Source organism: Hyla sarda, chromosome 9, assembly GCF_029499605.1.
Source record: "Hyla sarda isolate aHylSar1 chromosome 9, aHylSar1.hap1, whole genome shotgun sequence".
Classification (NCBI taxonomy): Eukaryota; Metazoa; Chordata; class Amphibia; order Anura; family Hylidae; genus Hyla; species Hyla sarda.
In genome coordinates this window covers 156,769,354-156,797,124 of record NC_079197.1, presented here as the reverse complement: position 1 = coordinate 156,797,124, position 27,771 = coordinate 156,769,354, and the positions used below count along the sequence as shown (strand labels likewise).

The window sequence follows — 27,771 nt, the reverse complement described above, 5'->3', positions numbered from 1 at the left end:
AAACCTAAAAGGGCGACCAGCTTTGTACAATGTCTTTTCGATAGATGGATTAGTTGATCAGGGGATGTTCTACTGCTTGTCCCCTCATAGCAACTGGTTTCATGCTATAAGTCAGTGTTTTCCAACCAGGGTGCCTCCAGCTGTTGCAAAACTACAACTGCCAATAATACGTAAATGTAGGTGCACTACTGTGGTAGATGTAAACAATGACATATGACTAACCCTCAAACTGATGTTAAAATGGAGACATTCGCCAGTATATCCTTATATGAAGGACATACCTGAGCCCGCACACCAACGCCAAGGTTTCTCAAGTGGCGCAGGACCTAACACTAAAGCTTTTTTTTTTTTTTTTTTTTTTTTTTTTAATCAACTGGTGCCAGAAAGTTAAACAGATTTGTAAATTACTTCTATTAAAAAAAATCTTAATCCTTCCTGTACTTCTTAGCTGCTAAATACTACAGTGGAAACTCTTTTCCGTTTGAAACACAGAGCTCTCTGCTGACATCATGAGCACAGTGCTCTCTGCTGACATCTCTGTCCATTTTTAGGAACTGTCCAGGGTAAAAGGAAATCCCCACAGCAAACATATGCTGTTCTGGACAGTTCCTAAAATGGACAGAGATGTCAGCAGAGAGCACTGTGCTCGTGATGTCAGCAGACAGTTCTGTGTTTCAAAAAGAAAAAAAATTCCGCTGTAGTATTCAGCAGCTAATAAGTACAGGAAGGATTAAGATTTTTTAATCGAAGTAATTTACAAATCTGTTTAACTTTCTGGCACCAGTTGATTTAAAAAAAAAAAAAAAGGTTTTTCACCGGAGTACCCCTTTAAGGATGGCCTCTTGTGCGGCCTTAAAATGTGCATGACTGCTGCTGTATACTGCTGAGTGCCACACAAGGAATACACACCAGACAGAATGTTGGTATAATATCTCCTTCTCAGCATACTGGCTAAGGAGCTGTCCCAAGGAGTTCTGTTTATTACACGGAAGTACATTGGTTTTTAAATTTGACAAAAAGGGGAGATTAGTTATCACGTCAAAATCATCATGTTATATTTTGATTGGTTGTTTGAGTATTGCGTCTGTATATATTAGCATATTAAACATTCATCTCTTTCTTGGCCGTATTCACCATCCCCCTATTCTACCAGAAAATTACAGATATCTCTGCCCTTCTACACAGTCTCTATCTCTTCAAATATTTTGTCTTCCAAGTTTCAGCCTCTTTATCTCACTTCTTCTGGCCTCGTTCCTCGTTCTTCTTGGTCAGCAAGTTAGCAAGCTGAAATGTCTCATAAGGAAAATAATGTTTTTCTGCAGCATATTAGCATATATCTATTTTTAATATATATATATATATATATATATATATATATATAATTTTTTTTATTTTTTTTTTATCAGTTGTCAAAATCATAATGGTCATCCTTATTAAATCTACCTGTGCCGTATGGGCAATACCAGGGGCCAGTGTGCAATTACAGCAGCATTAGGTCCAACTCACAGCCTGCTCCCAGTCCACTCCAGTGTGGCTAAGCACACATACAGTGGGAAGAGGGAGGAAGGCTATGAGCCCCACCCAAGTTGGCTAATGTGTTGCCGGCCTCACAGTTGCACCAAAATGCTGCCTATAATAGTGATTAAGGTGCATTCAATTTGGAGTTTATACACCTCCAAGTATATGATTTGATCACATTTGATGTATAGAACCTTGGAGAACATTAAAGTACTGAGATGTGGTATGATTTCTTGTAGGTACGCCGGACGACAAGACTGCGGCTGTGTCTATCGAATAACAGTTCAACTTTTGGCTGCCGATAGTGAAACTGTACTCCAGGAGTTTACTATGGCCCCTGATCCCATCCCCCAATGGAATGACACACAATATCACCAGGTGGGATATAGTCAGATCTTTTGTGGGGGTAAAGGTGATCATACGCCTTCAATTACTAATGTCTGAATGTTCCCCTTATCTTCCCATACGTGTTATATTTACTGATGGCTGGAGTTGTTGGATTCAGAGGACTTTTGGCTAAAGTGTATGGGGACCTTAAAGGGGTACTCCGCCCCTAGACATATTATTCCCTATCCAAAGGATGGGGGATAAGATGTCTGATCGCATGGGTACCACCGCTGGGGACCCCCCACGATCTCCCTGCTGTACCCGGTGTTCATTTAGAGCGCCGGGTGCAGCACTGGAGGCTCGTGACGTCATGGTCACGCCCCACTTGACATTGTGGTCATGCCCTCTCAATGCAAGTCTATGCATTGAGGGGGCATGGCCGTGACCATGACTTTACGAGCTTCCGCCCCGCATCACCAGTCATCCCAAGTTCGCTCAATGCACCGGATGTCTGGGGTGCCACAGCTGAGATCGCGGGGGTCCCCAGCGGCGGGACCCCGTGATCAGACATCTTATGCCCTATCCTTTGGATATGGGATACGATGTCTAGGGGCAGAGTACCCCTTTAAAGCTCCTGCTAGCTTACAAGAGCAGGTTAGGTGCTGGGGACCCAGAAGGAAAGACAGAAGTGGCCTAAAAGGGCTTCCTTTTCTACTCAAACTACATAGTACTCATCGTCCCCTGTTGGCCCCATCTGCCATGTGTTATGGATGCCTCCCCAGTATAGAACGGCTGCTGCGCTTGTAGTTGTTCCTACATCAGATAACTGTACGGTACCTGGTGTAACAAAGACCCTCCTCTGAATCCTTTTGTGTGCAAACATTGAACCAACAGAGAATACTGACAGATTTCAGCTCTGAAGTCAGCAAACTTGTGAATGCAGCTCTGAACCTGAATACAAGCTGTAACTCGGGAGAAAGATAGTTACAAAGTAAATACATTTAGTATTGTGGATTATACTCGTATAACTGTAAACAAGAAAGGAGCGCTAGCATCTGAACATCCCCTATTCTAATGCGGTCAAAAATAACACTGATTTGGAATAAAATGAGAAAAAAGAAGGAAGTTGCTCATAGGATTACCAGACAAAGTTTAATTAAGCAACTTCCCTCTTATCTTATTTTCTTAGAAATCCGTGTTAAAGGAGAACTCCAGCCAAAATTAACTTATCCCCTAGTTCTCCTTTAACCCCTTGGGGACAAAACTCATTTTAACCTTAAAGCGCAACTGTCATGAAATCTGGGTGCAATAACCTGCACACAGCTTTTTTTTTTATTTGACTATGCTACAGGGGCTGTAATGTTAGTGTAGTTCATAATATAGTGTCTGTACCTGTATGTGACGGTTTTCTCACAATTCTTATGTGATTTTCACCCCAATATTTATTTTTACCAGCATACAAAATGACTGTTGTCTCAGATTTTTCCCAGGTTGCAATGCGGCCGAGACCTGACATCACTAGTCAGCTAATGACAGGGAGCCTGTCTGCTTCAATGGGTGAAGGGATCAATCTGCAACTAATGCAACAGCTGGCACCCTGATTGAAAACCACAGGTCTTTTGAATGGATTCAGCTTATTTAGGTTTCTGGGTGGGGTGGCTGATGTGTGGGAGGGAGGAACATGGAATTATGGGATTTGTAGGCAAAAAAGAAAACTCAAACAGGAAATACTAGTTCACAAAAAGCTAGCCACAGTATTATGGTAATCTCACAACACAGCCATTTAGCCCCAAGACAAGCGCAGATCCTGCCTAAGCATGTCCATTACTGTCTGCCAGGTACGTACAGTGGTCCCTCAACATGCGATGGTAATCGGTTCCAAACGGACCATCGTTTGTTGAAACCATCCCATGTTGAGGGATTCGTGCAATTTAAAGTATAGGACAGTGGTCTACAACCTGCGGACCTCCAGATGTTGCAAAACTACAACACCCAGCATGCCCGGACAGTGTAGTTTTGCAACATCTGGAGGTCCGCAGGTTGAAGACCACTGGTATAGGAAGTTGTACTCACCTGTCCCCGCTGCTCCGGAGGTCGCCTTCCATCGCTGTCGCCGCATCCCCGGGGTGTCCCCGACGCTCCAGCAAGGCCTCTGCTTCCCCGGCATCCTCGCTCTCCGTCACCATCATCACGTCGCTACGCACGCCGTCCAGTCATCCAATAGGAGCGGCGTGCGTAGCGACGTGATGATGGTGACGGAGAGCAAGGATGCCGGGGAAGTAGAGGCCTTGCTGGAGCTGCAGCGACGTGATGAGGACGATGGAGAGCGCCGACGATGGAGGGGATCCTGAAGAGGACGCACCAGAGCCCCGAGGACAGGTAAGTGATCATCAGCGGACCACACGGGGCACCGTAAATGGCTATCCGGTGGCAGCTGAAGCAGACTGGGCTGCCGGATAGCCGTTTATGTGATGGCCCCAACATACAAAAGCATCGTATGTTGACGCTGCCTTCAATATGCGATGGCCTCTGAGAGTGATCGTATGCTGAAATTATCGTATGTCGGGGCCATCGTAGGTCGGGGGGGTCACTGTACTTAAATCACCTTATGGTGGATAACCCCTTTAATTTAAAAAATAAATAAATAAAAAAATAAAAAGTTTTCCGGTGGAGTACCCCTTTATATTGTAATGAGTAATCGAAATAAAAAAAAAACGCTGATGTGAACCCAGCCCTAGTCTAGTTTTAGCCAGTTGACTAATGTTGATAGATTTTAGTTGTCAAGATTTCGTTTTTATTTAGTTTTAGTTACTTAAAAAAAAGTGTTGTCTAAAACCATGATAAAAATGATTAGTCAGAGACGTGAAGGCTGATATATGCTGTGATTGTTTCTTCCTCAGGTCACTCATGAATTCCGCCACTATGGCCCCGGAGTCCGATACGTAAAGTTCACTCACAGAGGTAAAGATACGCAGTTCTGGAAAGGATGGTACGGCGCTCGGATCACGAACTCCTCCGTCATTGTGAAGTGTGACAACCTGGAGCCATGTAGATGAGACCCCTTAGATACAAACAAGTCTGTTCTATGTGAAATAGGTCAGTGGTGTCCAAACTGTGGCCCTCCAGATGTTGCAAAAACTACAACTCCCAGCATGCCCGGACAGCCGTTGGCTGTCCGGGCATGCTGGGAGTTGTAGTTTTGCAACCTCTGGAGGGGCACAGTTTGGACACCACTGCAATATGTCGAAGATGAGACCCCCAACACAGGACCTGGAGCCCACTGTATCTACAGCATATGCTCTGGATGTCTAGGATCCTATAGGACCTGTGTGTATATAAGAGCAATGGGGGAGATTTATCAAAACCCGTCCAGAGTAAAAGTTGCCGAGTTGCCTGTAGCAACCAATCAGATCGCTTCTTTCATTTCTGAAAAGGCCTCTGCAAAAATGAAAGAAGCGATCTGATTGGTTACTATGGGCAACTCAGCAACTTTTCCTCTGGACTGATTTTGATAAATCTCCCCCAATGTGTAAATGCATTTATATATATATATATATATATATATATATATATATATATATATATATATATATATATATTTTGTAATCCTTTATTCCTGCACTTTATTCGCAAATGTATCCTATAAAACACAAAAGGGGGGGGGGGGGGGGAGATTTATCAAAACCTGTGCAGAGGAAAAGTTGCCCAATTGCCCATAGCAACCAATCAGATCACTTCTTTCATTTTGCAGAGGCCTTGTTAAAAATGAAAGAAGCGATCTGATTGGTTGCTATGGGCAACTCAGCAACTTTTCCTCTGGACAGGTTTTGATAAATCTCCCCAAAAGTTCTGTCCAGCGGGCTCATAAACCATCGCTTAGGGGTACGTTCACATGCATTCACGTATTTTGCTGCCATATTCACATGGCAGTGGACATTCCACACGTTTGCTTGTTTTTCGGCAGCACTAGGACCGCTTGGAAATGAGCTGTTTTCAAAGATGGCAATGCATTTCCGAGCGGAATCCGCAGAAACATTGAACTGGTTCTAAATCTCCGCGAGATTTCTGCGGCGGAAACATCTGCTGCCAAAATTCCGCCGCATGCACAGTGCAGCAGAATCCTATTGAAATCAATGGGATTCTGCTGCACTGGAATTCCATTTGGAAATTCTGCCGTGTGAACACAGCCTTACCCCCTAGAAGTCAACGGGTAGGAAAATCAGCAGCAGAAAATCTGTAGCAAAATGCACAGGTGTGAATGTACTCTTTAAAGGGGTACTCTGGTGGAAAACTTTTTTTAAGTGAACTAGTGCCAGAAAGTTAAACAGATTTGTAAATTACTTCTATTAAAAAAAAATCTTAATCCTTCCAGTACTCATTAGCGGCTGTATGCTACCTAGGAAATTCTATACTTTTTGAATTTCTTTTTTGTGTTGTCCACAGTGCTCTCTGCTGACACCTCTGTCCGTGTCAGGAACTGTCAAGAGTAGCGTAGGTTTGCTATGAGGATTTTCTCCTGCTCTGGACAGTTCCTGATATGGGATTCAGGTGTCAGCAGAGAGCACTGTGGACAAGACAAAAAAGAAATTCAAAAAGAAAATAACTTCCTCTGTAGCATACGGCTGGAAGGATAAAGATTTTTTTTAATAGAAGTCATTTACAAATCTGTTTAAATTTTTGGCACCAGTTGATTTAAAATAAATGTTTTCCACCGGAGTACCCCTTTAAGTGTCCCTGTAATTTAACAAATCAAAATTTTAGATTTTAGTCCTGAAAAGGGGTGCTCCGGTGGAAACAAGTAAAAAACAAATGTTTTCAAATCAACTGGTGCCTAAAAGTTTAACAGATTTGTAAATGACTTCTATTTAAAAAATCTTAATCCTTCCAGTACTTATCAGCTGCTGTATACTACAGAGGAATTTGTGAATTTCTTTTCTGTCTGACCACAGTGCTCTCTGCTGACACCTCTCTCCATGACAGGAACTGTCCAGATTAGAATTATATCCCCATAGAAAACCTCTCCTGCTCTGGACAGTTCCTGACACGGACAGAGTTGTCAGTAGAGAGCACTGTGGTCAGATAAAAGAAATTCACAAATTTTTCTGTAGTATATCTGTAGTATACAGCAGACGATACGTACTGTAAGGGTTAAGATTTTTAAATAGAAGTGTTTTACGAATCTGTATAACTTTCTTGCACCAGTTAATTTGAAAACTTTTTCCACTGGAGTTCTCCTTTAAAGAACATAGCCTTAGGGTAGGTTCACATTGCGTTTTTGTTTCCTTTTTAACATATACATTTTATAAATTTGTAATGGAAAAAAATAATAAAAAATGCATTAATAGATTTGTTTACCATAATAATAAAAAAAAAATGGATTGCAACAAAGATGCAGAGTGAACCCAGCCTGTGTAAACTTATAAGGTAGCTTATAGGAAAACTCCAAAAAAGTTTACTTATCTCTTATCAACAGGATAGGGGATAAGTAGCTGATCGCAGGGGATCCTACCACTGGGACCCCCACGATGTCCAGGACGGGACCCCGGCTCTCTCACTGAGGAGCATGTGCCGTCTACATGTAGATGGCATGCGCTCTATTCATTCCTATGGGAGCGCAGATGATGCCCAAGTGCTGTACTTTTCTGCACTCCCATAAATGAATAGAGCGTGTGCCAGGTCCCGTTCTGGATATAGAGGGGTCCCAGCTGTCAGACTCCCCACAATCAAAACTACAACTCCAGCATGTCTGGACAGCTAAAGGCTGTCTGGGTATGCTGGGAGTTGTAGTTCTGCAACAGCTGACTCTCCATTGAAAACCGTATGCCAAACGATGCATCCGGTTGTGTCCGTTTTGCACGGTTTTGTCCGGTTTTTTTCCCCTGTACCCAAAACCCTAGCCTACCACGGTTTTAGGATCCGGGTGAAAAACTGTATAGGTTTTTTTTTTTTAACATGGGAGTCAGTGGGAACCGTATGTGCGTATGTACGGTTTGATCTGGTTTTTGACTTTGCACAGTTTTTCTCTTGGAATTTCAATCAAACAAGTGAAACTTTATTCATAATGGAGTGAAAAGTTAAAAACTTATACGGATGCAAGCAGACATTTTTCAAACCATGTACAGGTTCAAATTTGTACACACGTTTTTGATACAGTTTAGTCCGGTTTTGAGGAATCCGTTTTTTTTATCAAAAACCTGCTAGGGCTACTGTATTGCAAAAACTTGGTGTGAATGCACCCTTAGTTGTTTTTTTTTTTAAATTTTAGCGCAAATTCTGGCAGACAAAATTTCTGGTGCAATGCACCAGAAACTGGCGCACAACCCGACAAAACATGTCGGGTTTACAATAGTTAATCAGGGCCATTATGTTATTTTTACCAAAGAGCACATTGTGTAAAAACGGAAGCCCCTGTATAACATTACCACACTACCTCCTTTGTATGACCTCTCTGCACTTACTTTGCACCCTGGATCAGGTTCTGTTATGCTGTTAATTTACTGTTATTCTGAAAAAATCTCAATAAAAAGATTGAAAACAAAAACGGTAGCCCCCAAAAGTTACTAAATGTGTTTTTTTTTTTTCTTCTAAATTTCACACTACAATTATTATTTCTTTGAGTGCTGTCATTGCGAAGTACAATTGGTGGTTCAAAAAAAAAAAAAAAAAAAAAAAAAAAAGGGGCTGTAGTTGGAAAATGAAAAGCGTTAATGAGGTACTCCGCTCCAGGACATCTTATCCCCTATCTAAAGGATAAGGGGTAAGATGTCAGATTGCGGGGTCCCACTGCAGCACCCCGCTGTCATTACTGCACAGTGCAAACTTCCTCTGTGCACAATGACGGGCGATACAAGGGCCGGAGCATCGTGGCGTCATGGCTCCGCCCCTTGTTACATCACGGCCCGCCCCCTCAATACAAGTCTATGGGAGGGGGTGTGACAGCCGACACGCCCCCTCTCAGACTTATATTGAGGGGGCGGGCCGTGACGTCATGAGGGGGCAGAGCCATGACGTCACAATGCTCCGGCCCCTGTATCGCCTGTCATTGTGCACAGAGGAAGTTTGCTCTGTGCAGTAATAAAAGCTGGGTGCTGCAGCAGAGATCCCGGGGCCCCCGCGATCTGACATCTTATCCCTTATTCTTTATTAGAAAGCAAGGAGGAAAAAACGAAAGTGAAAAAAAAAAAAAATGTAAAACTCCTGCGTCCTTAAGGGGTTAAACACAATTAGTCACACACTTCTCGGCTCGGTAGTTGATGACTTATCCTGCATGAATTAGTTCAGTTTTCCGGTGCTCTGGTGGGCTGGAAAAGGTGGATACAGTCCTAGGAGACTCTTTCCTAGGACTGTATCCACCTTTTCCAGCCCACCGGAGCACCTGAAAGCTGAACTAATTCATGCAGGATAAGTCATCAACTGCCGAGCCGAGAAGTTCGTGACGAATCGAATTTACTGTAAGTTCGCTCATCTCTACATATAACCTTGCATTTATTAGTGTTTCCAACCTTGGTGCCTCCAGCTGTTGCAAAACTACAACTCCCAGCATGCCCGGACAGCCGAAGGCTGTCCGGGCATGCTGGGAGTTGTAGTTTTGCAACAGCTGGAGGCACCAAGGTTGGAAAACACTGTCTAGAGACTCATTCCAGAATTCTACAGAGAATTGGAACAACTTTTACAGGATTAAGTGAATAGATGGATCAGCTCTACTTGTGTAAGCTCTTTTTCTCATACAAATCTCCAATCTCCTCCATGTATACCGTATAATTAAAAGAATTTTTGGCTACCTGCAGCCACCACAAGGGGGAGCTTTCTGCACAACGTATACAATATTTTAGAATAACTAAATTCCAGGTTCCAGATCAATGAACAAAGAAACAGTTAGCTTTTTAATGGTAAATATGAGACAAAAAAAGAATAGTAATAATCATCTTTGATCCCTTGGAACAATGATGTGAAGAAGTCTTTTTGTACTTCTGAATATTAACCCTTGCATCCCCTGGCAGCCTTCACAATGTACAGTCCAATGCTGGCTCTATTGGGGCACAGAAGCCATAATAACCTCCCCGCATGGAGCTAGCATCACTTCTTCCTCACATGGGCACAGTCATACTTTCCCCGCACTACTTTTAGTTTGACCCCAGGTAGATCCTGTGTGCGGCCCCCCTCCACCAGGACGATATTGTGCTCCTGCAGATTGTGTCCTTCTCCTGGTATAAAGCACACCACCTCCTTGCCGTTGCTGAGCCGTATCCGGGCACACTTGCGGTTGGCAGAATTAGGCTTTTTAGGTTTTCGGATCATGGTCTTCAAAACAACACCCTTAAGCTGAGGGTTGCCACCCAGAGGTCCTGGTTTGGATAGATCTTTCTTGGGTCGGCCAGCTCTGTGCATCTGATTCAATGTAGCCATGCTACGGGAGTCCACCAGCGGAGCGGCGGCGGTCCGGAAAAGTGAAGAACCTAAAGAAAGAGAATGGGGACAGGCAGTAAATCTACTAAAAACTTACACTGCTCAAAAAAAAATAAAGGGAACACTAAGATAACACATCCGAGATCTGAATAAATGAACTAATCGTATGAAATACTTTCGTCTTTACATAGTTGAATGCGCTGACAACAAAATCACACAAAAATGATCAATGGAAATCAAATGTATCAACCCATGGAGGTCTGGATATGGAGTCACACTCAAAATCACAGTGGAAAACCCCACTACAGGCTGATCCAACTTTATGTAATGTCCTTAAAACAAGTCACAATGAGGCTCCGTAGTGTGTGTGGCCTCCACGTGCCCGTATGACCTCCCTACAACACCTGGGTAGGCTCCTGATGAGGTGGGGGATGGTCTCCTGAGGGATGTCCTCCCAGACCTGGACTAAAGCATCCACCAACTCCTGGACAGTCTGTGGTGCAACGTGGCGTTGGTGGATGGAGCGAGACATGATGTCCCAGATGTGCTCAATTGGATTCAGGTCTGGTGAATGGGCGGACCAGTCCATAGCATCAATGCCTTCCTCTTGTAGGAACTGCCGACACTCTCCAGCCACATGAGGTCTAGCATTGTCTTGCATTAGGAGGAACCCAGGGCCAACCACACCAGCATATGGTCTCACAAGGGGTCTGAGGATCTCATCTCGGTACCTAATGGCTGTCAGGCTACCCCTGGCAAGCACATGGAATGCATCCCCCTATAGAAATGCCACCCCATGCCATTATTGATCCACTGCCAAACCAGTCATGCTGGAGGATGTTGCAGCCAGCAGAACGTTCTCCACAGCGTCTCCAGACTATCACGTGCTGAGTGTGAACCTGCTTTCATCTGTGAAGAGCACAGGGCGCCAGTGGCAAATTTGCCAATTTTGGTGTTCTCTGGCAAATGCTAAATGTCCTTCATGGTGTTGGGCTGTAAGCACATCCCCCACCTGTGGATGTCGGGCCCTCATACCACCCTCATGGAGTCCGTTCCTTACCGTTTGAGTGGACACATGCACATTTGTGGCCTGCTGGAGGTCATTTTGCAGGGCTCTGGCAGTGCTCCTCCTGCTCCTCCTTGCACAAAGGCGGAGGTAGTGGTCCTGCTGCTGAGTTGATGCCCTCCTACGGCCTCCTCCACATCTCCTGATGTACTGGCCTGTCTCCTGGTAGCGCCTCCCTGCTCTGGACACTACGCTGACAGACACAGCAAACCTTCTTGCCACAGCTCGCATTGATGTGCCATCCTGGATGAGCTGCACTATCTGAGCCACTTGTGTGGGTTGTAGACTCAGTCTCATGCTACCTCTAGAGTGAAAGCACCGCCAGCATTCAAAAGTGACCAAAACATCAGCCAGGAAGCATAGGAACTGAGAAGTGGTCTGTGGTCACCACCTGCAGAACCACTCCTTTATTGGGGGTTTCTTGCTAATTGCCTATAATTTCCACCTGTTGTCTGTTCCATTTGCACAACAGCATGTGAAATTGATTGTCAGTCAGTGTTGCTTCCTGAGTGGACAGTGTGATTTCACAGAAGTGTCATTGACTTGGAGTTACATTGTGTTGTTTAAGTGTTCCCTTAATTTTTTGGAGCAGTGTACGTCACATGTTTAGCAAAAACACAAAAACGAAAAATAGCCAGCACTACTACCTAATACAAGGGTGCACGCTGCTGTGGCAAATACAAAGTATACAAAAAAAAGAAGTTTGCAGCAGCACACTTGGTCATAAAATGGAGGCTTTTAATGCACTTTTTATTTTTTTAGCACAGACCCTCTCTAGCCATGCACCCCTCCCTGTTTCACATGAGGTTTTTAAATTGATAGTGGATCCTGCATGTCACCCACCAGAGGTGAGTGGGTTAAGCATGTTAGGGTCCCATCTGACAAGAGGCCACCTCTGCCTGGTGGATGGGTGAGACGTTTTGATCAAAAAGTGCGCTAAGAGCCTCAATTTTTTGACCAAGAGTGTTGCTGCAACCTTCTTTTTTTGTATACAGTCATGGGCGTAAATGTTGGCACCCCTGACATCTTTCTAGAAAATGAAGTATTTCTCACAGAAAAGGATTGCAGTAACATGTTTGGCTATACACATGTTTATTCCCTTTGTGTGTATTGGAACTAAACCAAAAAAGGAGGAAAAAAAGCAAATTGGACATAATGTCACCAAACTCCAAAAATTAGCTGGACAATATTATTGGCGCCCTTTCAAAATTGTGGATAAATAAGATTGTTTCAAGCATGTGATGCTGCTTTATACTCACCTGGGGCAAGTAACAGGTGTGGGCAATATAAAAATCACACCTGAAAGCAGGTAAAAAGAAGAGAAGTTCACTTAGTCTTTGCATTGTGTGTCTGTGTGTGCTACACTGAGCATGGACAACAGAGAGAGGGGAAGAGAACTGTCTGAGGACTTGAGAACCAAAATTGTGGGAAAATATCAACAATCTCAAGGTTACAAGACCATCTCCGGAGATCTAGATTTGCCTTTGTCCACAGTGCGCAACATTATCAAGAAGTTTGCAACCCATGGCACTGTAGCTAATCTCCCTGGGCGTGGACGGAAGAGAAAAATTGATGAAAGGTGTCAACACAGGATAGTCCGGATGGACAATGACCCCAAACATACGTCAAAAAGCCCCCAGAAATGGATGACAACAAAGCGCTGGAGAGTTCTGAAGTGGCAGCAATGAGTCTAGATCTAAATCCCATTGAACACCTGTGGAGAGATCTTATAATTACTGTTGGGAAAAGGCGCCTTCCAATAAGAGAGACCTGGAGCAGTTTGTAAAGGAAGAGTGGTCCAACATTCCGGCTGAGAGGTGTAAGAAGCTTATTGATGGTTATAGGAAGCAACTGATTTCAATAATTTTTTCCAAAGGTTGTGCAACCAAATATTAAGTTAAGGGTGCCAATAATTTTGTCCAGACCATTTTTGGAGTTTGGTGACATTTATGTACAATTAGCTTTTTTTCCTCCCTTTTTTGGTTTAGTTCCAATACACACAAAGGGAATAAACATGTGTATAGCAAATCATGTTACTGCAATCCTTTTCTGTGAGAAATACTTCATTATCTTGAAAAATTTCAGGGGTGCCAACATTTATGACCATGACTGTACTTCACATGTTTTATCTCAGACACTGATGGTTTATAGATAGGATATGTCACTAATGTCTTATGTCGTGTTCACATGGCGGAATTTCCAGGTGGAATCCAGCGGAATTTCTGTTGTAGCAGAGTCCCATTGTTTTCAATGGGATTCTACTGCACTGTGCACAGGGCGGATCCCCATTCCAGCCTCTGCAGAAAGAGCTGGCAAACGACATTAATGTGCGGTCTGAACACCGGCATATTAAGCCAAGAACAATGGGATATTGCTGCACCATATTTTCCCATAGTGTAGTTCCGCTTGGAATATACGCAGTGTGAATGGGCCCTTAACGTCTGTATGGACATTAAGGGGTACTCCAATGGAAAACTATTTTTCTCAACTGGTTCCAAAAAGTTAAACAGATTAATAAATTACTTCTATTACAAAATTTTAATCCTTCCAGTACTTATCAGATGCTGTATGAGACAGTTGTGTAGTTCTACAGTTTGACCACAGTGCTCTCTGCTGACACCTCTGTCCATTTTAGGAACTGTCCAGAGTAGGAGTAAATCCCCCTAGCAAGCCTCTCCTGCTCTGGACAGTTCCTGACATGGACAGAGGTGTCAGCAGAGGGCACTTGTGGTCAGACAGAAAGAAAGTTCAAAAAGAGAAGCACTTCCTCTGTAGTATACAGCAGCTGAAAAGTACTGGAAGGATTAAGATTTTTTTAATAGAAGTAATTTACAAATCTGCTTAACTTTCTGGCATCGGTTGATAAAAAAAAAAAAAATAAAAAAAAAAAAAAAATTATATATATATATATATATATATATATATATATATATATATATATATATATATATATATATATATATATATGTGTGTGTTTTCCAGTGGAGTACACTTTAAACCCATATCAGAAAGGGATGACAAAAACCTAGGCGCCAGGACAGAATTCTCAGTTGGTGACCTGGGATCTGTCAAGCACTTTATTACCAAAGCAGGCAACGTTAGGAGTGGAAAATGAACTTACCCCATCTCCAAGGCAAGGAGACAAGGCTCCGGATTCCTATAAGGGACATCTTAGGTCAGACAGACATCACCTGCAAGAGAGACAAACTTATTTAAGTAAAATCTTCAAGAAAGGAAATGAGATGCACTCACCCAAGTCTTTATCCTGTTTTCATAAAAGTAGCAGAGCGGGTAGACGCAGAGGAGCAGCCTCAAAGCGACAGAACTGTTTCCTGCACTCCAAGCGCACTTCCTCAGGCTGCTGAAGCAGCCCGAGGAAGTGCGCATGGATAGCAGGAAACAGTTCTGTCGCTGCGAGGCTGCTCCTCTGCGTCAACCCGCGATCGGCCGTACAGGGCCCCGGCAGACAGTGGCAAGAGGGCATGTCTGACCACTGAAAGACAACATGCCCCCCTCAGTACATCTCTATGGGATTGCCGGAGTATTCCGCAGTCTACAGTTTTCCATAGAGATGTATTGAGGGGGCATGTCACCCACCACGTCATCCGATGGTGGAAACGCACTATTTTGTTAAAGAGCCGTGGACGCCGTACTGAAGCCAGCAGTCGGACCCCCATTACGTTCTGTACGTATCCCTTATCCTTAGAATAAGGGATATGTTTTCATTTGCTATGAATTCTCTGGCTGAGGATCAGGCGTTTGATCACTGCACCAAGTCATCTAATTAGGCTGCTGGTGTTTACCCAGATTAACTGATTAGAGTCATACGGGGGTTGAGGTCAGTTCACATTATATGCATATTTTTTTTATTATTTTTATTTTTTTTACTCTAAGTGCAATCATTTGACCTATAATTACAATTTTTATGATTTACAGCATTTTCTCAAATACATTTTTTTACAGCATTTTGGCTGTTGCATTTCTCCAATGACCGTGATTTACACAAACGCGATACAATAGCTTTTTTTTTGCCACCATTTTGGGAAAGTCACAGCAGAATTGAAAAAACTAAAATAAAAAAACGCAGCATGAAATGCAACATGTGAACATAGCCTCAGGAGAGGTGTATACCGAGTGCCTCTTTAAAAAGGGTACTTCACTGGAAAACATTTTCTTTTAAATCAACTGGTGCCAGAAAGTTAAACAGATTTGTAAATTACTTCTATTTAAAAAAAAAAAAAAAAAAAAAATCTTAATCCTTCCAGTACTTATCAGTTGCTGTATGATCCACAGGAAGTTCTTTTCTTTTTTAATTTCCTTTCTGCTCTCTGCTGACACCTCTGTCCATTTTAGGAACTATCCAGAGTAGGAGCAAATCCCCATAGAAAACCTCTCCTGCTCTGGACAATTCCTGACATGGACAGAGGTGTCAGCAGAGAGCACTGTGGTCAGGCATAAAGGAAATTCAAAAAGAAAAGAACTTCCTGTGGATCATAACAGGTACTGGAAGGATTAAGATTTTTTAATAGAAGTAATTTACAAATCTGTTTAACTTTCTGGCACCAGATGATTTAAAAATTGTTTTCCAATTGTTACCCCTTTAACATGGCTCTCTACAAGAAGGGCCCTTAAGAGCTTCAGGATGAGTATGAGGGTCCCATGACCCCCTATGTCTGTATTTTCCCAATGTGTGTTCCCAGCTGTTGCAAAACTACAACTCCCAGCATGCCCGGACAGCCTTCGGCTGTCCGGGCATGCTGGGAGTTGTAGTTTTGCAACAGCTGGGGACACACTGCTTGTGCAGTTGTTGTTTGCTTTAAAAATTGTTGCATCTCTTTGATGTGAATGTTATTTTCTATATAAATATGCACCTAAGTGAGCTGTGTAACCACAAGTCCCAGCACTGCCCACATCTGGACCTCACTCACCTTGAGCAGCCCCGGCTCATACACACAGCAACATGTGCGGTCACTTCCGGGTCATGCGTAGACACGGTAACCTCACGCCTAGCCTTGATTGGTCAGTTCCAAAGACAGCGGCTCATTCAGGCGTTTTCATTGGTTGATTCTAATGACAGCGCGTTGTGATTGGCCAGTAGTTACAGCAGGGTCGTTACGTCTTGTGATTGGTTCTTTCAATGACCTGCAGCATTCTCCGGTTTTCTGATTGGTCAGTTCAGGTAAACGAACTTTGTGATTGGAATGCTCGATTTATCGCTCGGGAAGATGGCGGCTCGCATGCTGCTCAGACTGTGTGCCCGGTCTGTATGTCGGGGCTTTACAGGGGCACGAAGTCTGAGCACCGGGGAGTCGGTGCCGCCCAGCCGGCTGTATGACTATGTGCGGGAAGGGTACTGCAGCCGGCCCGAGCTGGACATGGAGAGCCTCAGCCGGGATATAGAGGCTGCTGAGCGGGAACTGGCGGAGAGGAGACCGGGCAGACCTCAGGAGGGAGAGCTGCGGGCTCTGGTGAGAGAATAGAAGGTCACAGCGCCCCCTGCTGCACCTGGGGTGTCACTCATATAAAGCTTGGTGTAGTATCATCATGTAACCAGCAGGAGTCGCTGTTGTTAACGGATCTGAAGCTAGAATTTAAGGGGAACTCCGGTAGAAAACAAATGTTTTCAAATCAACTGGTGCCGGAAAGTTAAAGGGGTACTCCGGTGAAAACCTTTTTTCTTTTGAATCAACTGGTGGTAGAAAGTTAAACATATTTGTAAATTACTTCTATTAAATCTTAATCCTTCCAGTACTTATTAGCTGCTTAATGCTACAGAGGAAATTCCTTTATTTTTGGAACACTGATGACATCGCGAGCACAGTGCTCTCTGCTGACATCTCTGTCCATTTTAGCAACCATGCATATCAGATGTATGCTAAGGGCAGCATGGTGGCTCAGTGGTTAGCACTGCTGCCTTGCAGTGCTGGGGACTTGGGTTCATATTCCAAGTAAGGACAACAATAAATAAATAAAGCGTTATTATTATTATAATGTCAGCAGAGAGAACTGTGCTCATGATGTCATCAGAGAGCATTCCAAAAAGAAAAGAATTTCCTCTGTAGTATTCAGCAGCTAACAAGTACAGGAAGGATTAAGATTTTTTAATAGAAGTAATTTACAAATATGTTTAACTTTCCGCCACCAGTTGATTTAAAAGAAAAAAGGTTTTCACCGGAGTACCCCTTTAAACAGATTTGTACATTACTTCTATTAAAAAAAATCTTAATCTTTCCAGTAGTTATTAGCTGCTATATAAAACAGAGACATTTGTGAAGTTCTTTCCAGTCTGATCACAGTGCTCTCTGCTGACACCTCTGTCTGTCTCAGGAACTGTCCAGATTAGAAGCAAATCCCCATCGAAAACCTCTCCTGTTCTGGACAGTTCCTGACATGGACAGAGGTGTCAGCAGAGAGCACTGTGGACAGACAGGAAAAAACTTCACAAATTTCTCTGTAGTATATCTGTAGCATATGATAAGTACTGAAAGGGTTAAGATTTTTAAATAGAAGTAATTTACAAATCTGTTTAACTTTCTGGCACCAGTTGATTAGAATTTTTTTTCCCTACCACCAGAGTTCCCCTTTATAGAAGCGCTCCAGGGTTTCCCCCATATCATACATAGTCCTACAGCGCCACCTGGTGTATTACAGCATGGCTGCATCCATGCATTTTATTACTGTAATTGGGTCATGTGATCACCAGCCTAACCCACAGAAAATGACAATGTGCCAGAGGAAGTGGTCAGTCCTGCGTCAGCTGACTTTCTGTGAACTACAGGCTGACATCATCACCTATTAGATTCTCCTGTTGACTCCCAGACCCCTCCAACTCTATCTGTCTAATGCTGCTGCTATCTCTATGGGATCAGGATATATAGTAGTTATACACCTCCCTTCCAGCTCTTTTTGTATACTGCTGCTGCCAGTTCTGTGTAAATAGGATATATATAGTAGTTATCCCTCTCCCCTCCAGCTCTATCTGTATACTGCTGCTGCCAGTGCTATGGTATCAGGATATATAGTAGTTATACACCTCCTCTAAGGCTGTTCACATATTAGGTTTTTGGTACAATTTTTCCTGAAATTGTAACAAAAATTGTGCAATTTTATTGCAGTGCTAAGAGTTGTAGTTTTGCACAGCTGGAGGCACCCTGGTTGGGAAACACTGCACCAGCCTGTTGCTTTACAGCTGTTTTCTGTCTGGGCATGCTAGGAGTTGTAGTTTTGCAGCAGTTGGGGTAACACCACCTTAATAATTGTGTGTGCGTGTGTGTGTATATATATATATATTAGTGTATTATATGCTAGAATTACTGTATTTTTCGCCGTATAAGATGCACTTTTTCTTCCCCAAAACTGGGGGGAAAAGTTGGTGCGTCTTATACGGCGAATACCTGCGGCCATCAACGGTCGGGACCCGCGGCTAATACAGGACATCACCGATCGCGGTGATGCCCTGTATTAACCCTTCAGACGCAGCGATCAAAGCTGACCGCCGCGTCTGAAGCGAAAGTGACACTAACCCGGCTGTTCAGTCGGGCTGTTCGGGACCGCCGCAGTGAAATCGCGTTGTCCCGAACAGCTTACAGGACACCGGGAGGGACCTTACCTGCCTCCTCGGTGTCTGCTCCGTGCTGGGATCCCCTGCATGGCCGGCACTCTCCTTCGTCATCATCACGTCGTTGCGCACGCCGCCCCGTCATCCAATAGGAGCGGCGTGCGTAGCGACGTGATGGCGGCGACGGAAAGCGAGGATCCCGGGGAAGATGACGTCCGGAGCATTGGGGACGCGGCGACAGCGATGGAGGGCGACATCCAGGGCTGCGGTGACGGGTCCGGAGCGGCGGCGACACGTGAGTATTACCTCCTATCCCAGTGGTCTTCAACCTGCGGACCTCCAGATGTTGCAAAACTACAACTCCCAGCATGCCCGGACAGCCAACGGCTGTCCGGGCATGCTGGGAGTTGTAGTTTTGCAACATCTGGAGGTCTGCAGGTTGAAGATCACTGTTGGGTTCAGAATCTTCTTTTTTCTAGATCTTAGACCTTTACAATAGGGTGCGTCTTATATGCCGGTGCGTCTTATAGGGCGAAAAATACGGTATAAGGAGGCTTATCACTTCTATTCTTATTGGGGGAGATTTATCAAAACCTGTCCAGAGGAAAAGTTGTCCAGTTGCCCATAGCAACCAATCAGATTGCTTCTTTCACTTTTAACAAGGCCTCTGCAAAATGAAAGAAGCGATCTGATTGGTTGCTATGGGCAACTGGGCAACTTTTCCTCTGCACAGGTTTTGATAAATCTCCCCCATTGAGTATTGGCGTCCATCATGTAACCTCAGGTCCTTAATGTTGTCACAGGTGAACGTCTGGGAACAACTAAAGGCTTTAAGACAAGACATCTGCAGCCTCGAGGAGGAGAAATCACTAGTGGCCAATGAAGTCAAGGAAATGACGGTGAGTGTTTGGTTTCTCCAGGATCTCTGGACTTTTAGGGAATCTTTCTGCTGTATTTGCTGATAATAGCTGCTAGAGATGAGCGAACTTACAGTAAATTCGATTCGGCACGAACTTCTCAGCTCAGCAGTTGATAACTTTTCCATGCATAAATTAGTTCAGCTTTCCGGTGCTCCGGTGGGCTGGAAAAGGTGGATACATTCCTAGGAGACTCTTTCCTAGGACTGTATCCACCTTTTCCAGCCCACCGGAGCACCTGAAGGCTGAATTAATTTACGCAGGAAAAGTCATCAACTGCCGAGCTGAGAAGTTTGTGACGAATCGAATTTACTGTAAGTTCGCTCATCTCTAATAGCTGCAGATACCGATGGATAGCTGTTAAAGGACAAGTATCATGGAAAAATTTTTATCCCCCCTATCCTTAGGAAATTTGGAAATTCTGAAGTATGAATGGGCGTGCGGAATCCCATAGAAGTCTGTGGGCTTTAATTTGCGGAAATTCTACCGTGTGAATAGACCCGAATTGTGAATTCAAATAGAGAAAACAGACATGGCCGCACATCCACAACATGCACAATGATCTAAGGCTTCTCAGCAACATTAAACTAAAACAGTGGTCTCCAACCTGCAGACCTCCAGATGTTGCAAAACTACAACTCCCAGCATGCCCGGACAGCCGTTGGCTGTCCGGGCATGCTGGGAGTTGTAGTTTTGCAACATCTGGAGGTCCGCAGGCTGAAGACCACTGATATAATAGGTCATTAGTACTTTATGACCATGAAGTGCAAGTCCACTAGCCACATCACGGCCACCTGTAAATAGAGGGTCCCTAACGTCCCTAGCATAAAATGGCGCAGCACTGAGCGGCGACCACCACTGCCGCAACACCAGTGCCCACGGGGGAATGACCCACTGACAGAGCAGCCCCAATGCCACTCAAGTCAGTCCCAGGGTAAAAATAAACATGTGGTATCAGCGTATGCGTAAATGTCTGAACTATAAATATATAATGTTAATTAACCCCTTAAGGACTCAGCCCATTTTGGCCTTACGTTTTTACGTTTTCATTTTTTCCTCCTCGCCTTCTAAAAATCATAACTCTTTTATATTTTCATCCACAGACTAGTATGAGGACTTGTTTTTTGCGCGACCAGTTGTCCTTTGTAATGACATCACTCATTATATCATAAAATGTATGGCGCAACCAAAAAACACTATTTTTGTGGGGAAATTAAAACGAAAAACGCAATTTTGCTAATTTTGGAAGGTTTCGTTTTCACGCCGTACAATTTATGGTAAAAATGACGTGTGTTCTTTATTCTGAGGGTCAATACGATTAAAATGATACCCATTATTACATACTTTTATATTATTGTTGCGCTTAAAAAAATCACAAACTTTTTAACCAAATTAGTACGTTTATAATCCCTTTATTTTGATGACCTCTAACTTTTTTATTTTTCCGTTTAAGCGGCGGTATGAGGGCTCATTTTTTGTGCCATGATCTGTACTTTTTTTTGATACCACATTTGCATATAAAAAACTTTTAATACATTTTTTATAATTTTTTTTTATAAAATGTATTAAAAAAGTAGGAATTTTGGACTTTTTTTTTTTTTTTCGTTCACGCCATTCTCCGTACGGGATCATTAACATTTTATTTTAATAGTTCGGACATTTACGCACGCGGCGATACCAAATATGTCTATAAAAAAAATTTTTTACGCTTTTTGGGGGTAAAATAGGAAAAAACGGACGTTTTACTTTTTTATTGGGGGAGGGGATTTTTCACTTTTTTTTTACTTTTACTTTTACATTTTTTTACATTTTTTTTTTACACTTGAATAGTCCCCATAGGGGACTATTCATAGCAATACCATGATTGCTAATACTGATCTGTTCTATGTATAGGACATAGAACAGATCAGTATTATCGGTCATCTTCTGCTCTGGTCTGCTCGATCTCAGACCAGAGCAGGAGACGCCGGGAGCCGCACGGAGGAAGGTGAGGGGACCTCCGTGCGGCGTTATGAATGATCGGATCCCCGCAGCAGCGCTGCGGGCGATCCGATCGTTCATTTAAATCGCGCACTGCCGCAGATGCCGGGATCTGTATTGATCCCGGCACCTGAGGGGTTAATGGCGGACGCCCGCGAGATCGCGGGCGTCGGCCATTGCCGGCGGGTCCCTGGCTGCGATCAGCAGCCGGGATCAGCCGCGCATGACACGGGCATCGCTCCGATGCCCGCGGTTATGCACAGGACGTAAATGTACGTCCTGGTGCGTTAAGTACCACCTCACCAGGACGTACATTTACGTCCTGCGTCCTTAAGGGGTTAAACAGCACGGTTAATGGCGTACAGACAAAAAAAATTCCTCCCCACAGAGACAGTGCCGCAGCAGCATTGGACGCCACACAGCACCGCACCAGTGTGAATAGGTGTAAAAGCTCACTTACCATGTGCTCCCAGCCAGAGACTGGGAACCTACAAGAAAGAATAGGGCCCTATGCAGCTTCCTACTAATTTATATATGTGTTTTCTCTCCCCCTCCTTTTTTTTTTTTTTTCACTTGGTCAGCACTCTGCCCCTCCCCCCTCAGCTCAGGCCTATATAAATTAGCAGGAAGCTGCATTAGGGCCCTATTCTTTTCTGGCAGCCTCCCAGTCTCTGACTGGGAGCACATAAGTGAGCTTTTACACCTGTTCACACTGGTGCGGTGCAGTGCGGCGGCCATTGCTGTGGGGAGGCGTAGCTCAGAGACTAGTTTGAGTGGCATTGGGGCTGCTCTGCCAGTGGGTTGTTCCCCCCCCCCCCCCCCCTGTAGGCACTGGTGTTGGGGCGGTGGTGGTCGCCTCACAGTGCTGCGCCATTTTATGCTAGGGATGTTAGGGACCCGTCACTTACAGGTGGCCGTGACGTGGCTAGCGGGCTTGCACTTCATAATCATAAAGTACTAACGACCTGTTAATTTAATAAATGTTGCTGATAAGCATTAGGTCAAGGTGCATGTTGTGGATGTGCGACCATTTATTTTTTTACCCTCTAATTGAAGACCCTAATAGTGTCTGCAGCACTTAAAGGGGTACACCGCTGCTCAGCGTTTGGAACAAACTGTTCCGAACGCTGGAGCTGGCGTCGGGAGCTCATGACGTCATAGCCCCGCCCCCTCTAGACTTGCATTGAGGGGGCGGGGCTATGAAGTCATGAGCTCCCGACGCCGGCTCCAGCATGCGGAACAGTTTGTTCCAAACGCTGAGCAGCGGAGTACCCCTTTAAAAGCAAATAAAGCTGACAGATTCCTATTGACCTGTGGTCTTCTAGCTGTTGCATTATTACGGTTCCTATCACGATGAGAATTGTAGTTTTGTGACAGGTCGTGGCCCACTGATTGGTTGTTTAGTGTTAGTCCTGATAGGTCAGTCATCTGTGCGGCTTCATCTCATATATGTCTGGTTTTTCTGACCCTCTGACCCTAGGGTTGCATGAGAAGATTCTGAACTTACTGTATATTCATTTATACATGTTCCAGGACAAGATTAAAGGGGTTATCCAGGGAAAACTTTTTTTTATATATATATATATATATATATATATATATATATATATATATATATATATATATATATATATAATCTATCAACTGGTGCCAGAAAGTTAAACAGATTTGTAAATTACTTCTATTAAAAAATCTTAATCCTTTCAGTACTTATGAGCTTCTGAAGTTAGGGTTGTTCTTTTCTGTCTAAGTCCTCTCTGATGACACGTGTCTCGGGAACCGCCCAGTTTAGAAGAGGTTTGCTATGGGAATTTGCTTCTAAACTGGGCGGTTCCCGAGACAAGTGTCATCAGAGAGGACTTAGACAGAAAAGAACAACCCTAACTTCAGAAGCTCATAAGTACTGAAAGGATTACGATTTTTTAATAGAAGTAATTTACAAATCTGTTAAACTTTCTGGAGCCAGTTGAGATATATATAAAAAAGTTTTTCCCTGGATAACCCCTTTAAAGTGTCACACTCAGGATATAGGGACAATATGAAATGTAACACATCATGTGGTGCACACTAGCGGTAGCTGAATATGCTAAACGCCATCTGGGGGTATAATGTGACATATAGATGGGTGGCGTCAGGCTCCTGTTATTTTCCTAGGCCGTGTTCACATGCCCCCATTGTTTGTTTTGATTTAAAAAATGTAATTTTACTGCAACAAAACTGCTCTGTGTGAACACAGCCTGAAGCTGCTTTCCGTATTCTTTTTTCCCTCCTTTCAGCTATCACACGATCGGAAGGAGCTGCAGTCTGTAAGTATTTCCATTTTGTTTCCTCTTGTTACATATGGCACAATAGGAACATCAGAGTGGTGGGGCTTAACGGGGTACTCTGGTGGAAAACTTTATTTATTTTATCAACTGGTGCCAGAAAGTTAAAAAAATCTTTATCATTCCAGTACTTATTAGCTGCTGAATACTACAGAGGAAATTCTTTTCTTTTTGGAACACAGAGCTCTCTGCTGACATCATGACCACAGTGCTCTCTGCTGACATCTCTGTCCATATTAAGAACTGTCCAGAGTAGGAGAAAATCTCCATAGCAAACATATGCTGCTCTGGACAGTTCCTTAAATGGACAGAGATGTCAGCAGAGAGCACTATGCTCGTGATGTCAGCAGAGAGCGCTGTCTTCCAAATAGAAATTAATTTCCTCTGTAATATTCAATAGCTAATAAGTACTGGTAGGATTAAGATTTTTTAATCAAAGTAATTTACAAATCTGTTTAACTTTCTGGCACCAGTTGATTTAAAAAAAAAAAAAAAAAAAAACTATTCCCACCGTAGTACCCCTTTAATGGAGAGGAGGTGGGATGTAAAGTATCGGTTCTCCTACATCAGATAGGGCAGTGGAGGAGGGCTTCTGCTATAGCTAGTAGCCTTACAGCCAGATACAAATGTGAGCTGTGGGGATATAATGGTCGGTCTTGGACACGTGTATAGTTTGATAAATGTGGTGTGAAATGTATGTAGGATTAATGACAATACTACAGATATATTGGAGGCATGCTGGGACATGTGGTTCCATTACAGCTGTAGTCATATTTTCTCCCCATTTTACCACTGATATGAATTGTGATCTAGATCCCCAGGTACCTGACAATCAGAAACCGAGGTAAGGAGATCCGTCAGCAGCTGAACGCTCTCTACCGACAGGAGGACCATCTGGAGGAGACTTTCTACATCCGAGCACTTAAATTGCCTAATAGAACCTATCCGGGAACTGTGAGTAGCAAACAAAAGAAAAAAACAGGTCTTACCATCCCACAGTAACAGCGACACTTTCCATGGTATGTGTCTGGTATTGCAGTATTTAACCCCTTAAGGACGCAGCCCATTTGGGCCTTAAGGACGCAGACAATGTAATTTTTACGTTTTCGTTTTTTCCTGCTCGCCTTCAAAAAAAATCATAACTCTTTATTATATGTTCATCCACAGACTAGTATTAGGGCTTGTTTTTTGCGCGACCAGTTGTCCATTGTAATGCCATCACTCACTTTACCATAAAATGTATGGCGCAACCAAAAAAATACTATTTGTGTGGTGAAATTAAAAAGAAAACCGCAGTTTTGTTTTCACGCTGTACAATTTATGGTAAAAATTACGTGTTATTTATTCTTTGGGTCAATACGATTAAAATTATACCCATGATAATATATACTTTTCTATTACTGTTGCGTAAAAAAAAAAAAATCGTAAACTTTTAAACCAAATTAGTACATTTAAAATCCCCCTATTTTGAAGACCTATAACTTTTTCATTTTTCCGTATAAGCGACGGTATAAGGGCTAATTTTTTGTGCTGTGATCTGTACTTTTTATTGATACCATATTTGCTTATATAGAACTTAGAATCCATTTTTAATTTTTTTGGGGAATAAAATGTTATAAAAAAGCATCTATTTTGGACTATTGTTTTATTTTTACGTTCACGCCATTCACCGTACGGTATCATTAACATTTTATGTGTTCAGATATTTACACACGCGGTGATACCAAATATGTATATAAAATATTTTTTTAACACTTTTTGGGGGTGAAATAGGGAAAATGGGACAATTTGTGTTTTTATTGGGGGAGGGGGTTAACTTTTATTTTTACACTTTAATAGTCCCCATAGGGGACTATTTATAGCAATCATTCGATTGCTAATACTGATCAGTGCTATGTATAGGACATAGCACTGATCAGCGTTATCAGTGATCTTCTGCTCTGGTCTGCAGGAAGGCAATCTGCAGAAGATGCCGGGAAGGCAGCGGAGGCAGGTGAGGGGACCTCCGTCTGCCGTGCTGGATGATCGGATCGCCGCGTCAGCGCTTCGGGCGATCCAATCATCCGTTTTAGTGACAGCGATGCTGCAGATGCCGTGATCTGTATTGATCACGGCATCTGAGGGGTTAATGGCGGACATCCGCAGGATCGCGGATGTCTGCCATTACGGGCGGTCCCTGGCTGCGATCAGCAGCAGTTACGTGCCGCCCATGATCCGGGCATCGCTCCGATGCTCACGGTTATGATTAGGACGTAAATTTACGTCCTGGTGCGTTAAGTACCACATCACCAGGACGTACATTTACATCCTGCGTCGTTAAGGGGTTAAAGGGGTTATCTGGGAAAAAACTTTGAATATATATATATATATATATATATATATCATACAAAGCAGCACCTCCTCGTATCCAGGTGATTGGGTGCAAGCCCTTGAACCTCGGTGCTCCGGTCCTCTTTAGATATAAATGGATATAGGCAGCACACCAAAATGGGTGAAAAAAGTAAGTGCTTTTATTCCAAGGAGAATTGACAACGTTTCAGCGATCTCTCACCGCCATTTTGACTTGACTTGAAAATGGCGGTGAGAGATCGCTGAAACGTTGTCAATTCTCCTTGGAATAAAAGCACTTACTTTTTTCACCCATTTTGGTGTGCTGCCTATATATATATATTTTCAATCAACTGGCTCCAGAAAGTTAAACAGATTTGTAAATTACTTCTATTAGAAAATCTTAATCCTTTCAGTACTTATGAGCTGCTGAAGTTGAGTTGTTCTTTTCCGTCTAAGTGCTCTCTGATGACACCTGTCTCGGGAACTGTCCAGAGTAGAAGCAAATCCCCATAGCAAACCACTTCTCCTCTGTGCAGTTCCCGAGACAAGCAGAGATGTCAGCAGAGAGCACTGTTGTCAGACAGAAAAGAACAACTTAACTTCAGTAGCTGATAATTATTGGAAGGATTAAGATTTTTTTTTAATAGAAGTAATTTACAAATCTGTTTAACTTTCTGGAGCCAGTTGATATATAAAAAGAAGGTTTTTTTTTTCCCCCGGAATACTCCTTTTAACCGTGAAATTTTTTGCTTTTTTTCCTGCTGAATGCCACAGTGGTCATTAGTCAATAATGGTGTCATCAGACCACGATGGTCCTCAGTATACAGCGTAATGTCTTGTCTCTCTTCTTCTGCAGCCTATCGGGGACGAAAGCAAGGCTCGGGTCCTGGAGGTCATTGGAGAGAAACCAGGTAAGGAGTCGGGTGAATGGTGCGGGACTGATTAAAAATTAGCATATAAAAAAAACTGCAGCACAAGTCACACAGGTAGTTGCTTGTGTGAAAAATCGTGGAATTGTATAAGTGGACAACGTTATACAAAATAAAGCACCAACTTTTGGGGTCACGAATCACTAGGTACGTTGCAACCAACCAGAGATCAGCGGTTGTTCAGGATTAGAAAAACATGGCTGCTTCTCTCTGAAAACAACACCACACTTGTCCACAGGTTGTTTCTGGTATTGCACCTCAGACTCTTTTGCTTCAATGAAGTGGAGCTGTAATGGCGCAGCCATGTTTTTTTAATCCTGTACAACAGTGGTCTCCGAACAGTGTGCCTCCAGGTGTTGCTAAACTACAACTCCCAGCATGTTCCCATAGCAAACCTATTCTGCTCTGTGCAGTT

General features: G+C 43.4%; 3 protein-coding genes across 5 annotated transcripts in view; 2 read left to right on the top strand and 1 right to left on the bottom strand.

Moving 5' to 3' along the window:
* The window catches only part of LOC130291793 (F-box only protein 27-like), a 29,042-nt gene extending 24,069 nt beyond the window's left edge, over positions 1-4,973 (top strand). For all 3 annotated transcript variants that reach the window (XM_056541066.1, XM_056541064.1, XM_056541065.1), the window contains 2 exons: positions 1,758-1,896; positions 4,746-4,973. In XM_056541066.1, coding sequence (XP_056397041.1) covers positions 1,758-1,896; positions 4,746-4,901 — 295 coding nt within the window. In that variant the 3' untranslated portion in view covers positions 4,902-4,973. The remainder of the gene's footprint in view (positions 1-1,757; positions 1,897-4,745) is intronic.
* Positions 4,974-9,709: 4,736 nt separating this feature from the next.
* Positions 9,710-16,345, bottom strand: MRPS12 (mitochondrial ribosomal protein S12). Its single transcript, XM_056541068.1, has 3 exons — positions 16,246-16,345; positions 14,439-14,508; positions 9,710-10,301 (listed from the first exon to the last, which is right to left on the bottom strand). The coding sequence occupies exons 2-3, from the start codon at positions 14,485-14,487 to the stop codon at positions 9,922-9,924; spliced, it is 429 nt and encodes a 142-aa protein (XP_056397043.1). The 5' UTR covers positions 14,488-14,508; positions 16,246-16,345; the 3' UTR covers positions 9,710-9,921.
* Positions 16,346-16,494: 149 nt separating this feature from the next.
* The window catches only part of SARS2 (seryl-tRNA synthetase 2, mitochondrial), a 33,492-nt gene continuing 22,215 nt past the window's right edge, over positions 16,495-27,771 (top strand). Inside the window, exons 1-5 of the mRNA XM_056541061.1 lie at positions 16,495-16,785; positions 19,679-19,774; positions 24,049-24,078; positions 24,910-25,050; positions 27,284-27,338. Coding sequence (XP_056397036.1) covers positions 16,519-16,785; positions 19,679-19,774; positions 24,049-24,078; positions 24,910-25,050; positions 27,284-27,338 — 589 coding nt within the window. The 5' untranslated portion in view covers positions 16,495-16,518. The remainder of the gene's footprint in view (positions 16,786-19,678; positions 19,775-24,048; positions 24,079-24,909; positions 25,051-27,283; positions 27,339-27,771) is intronic.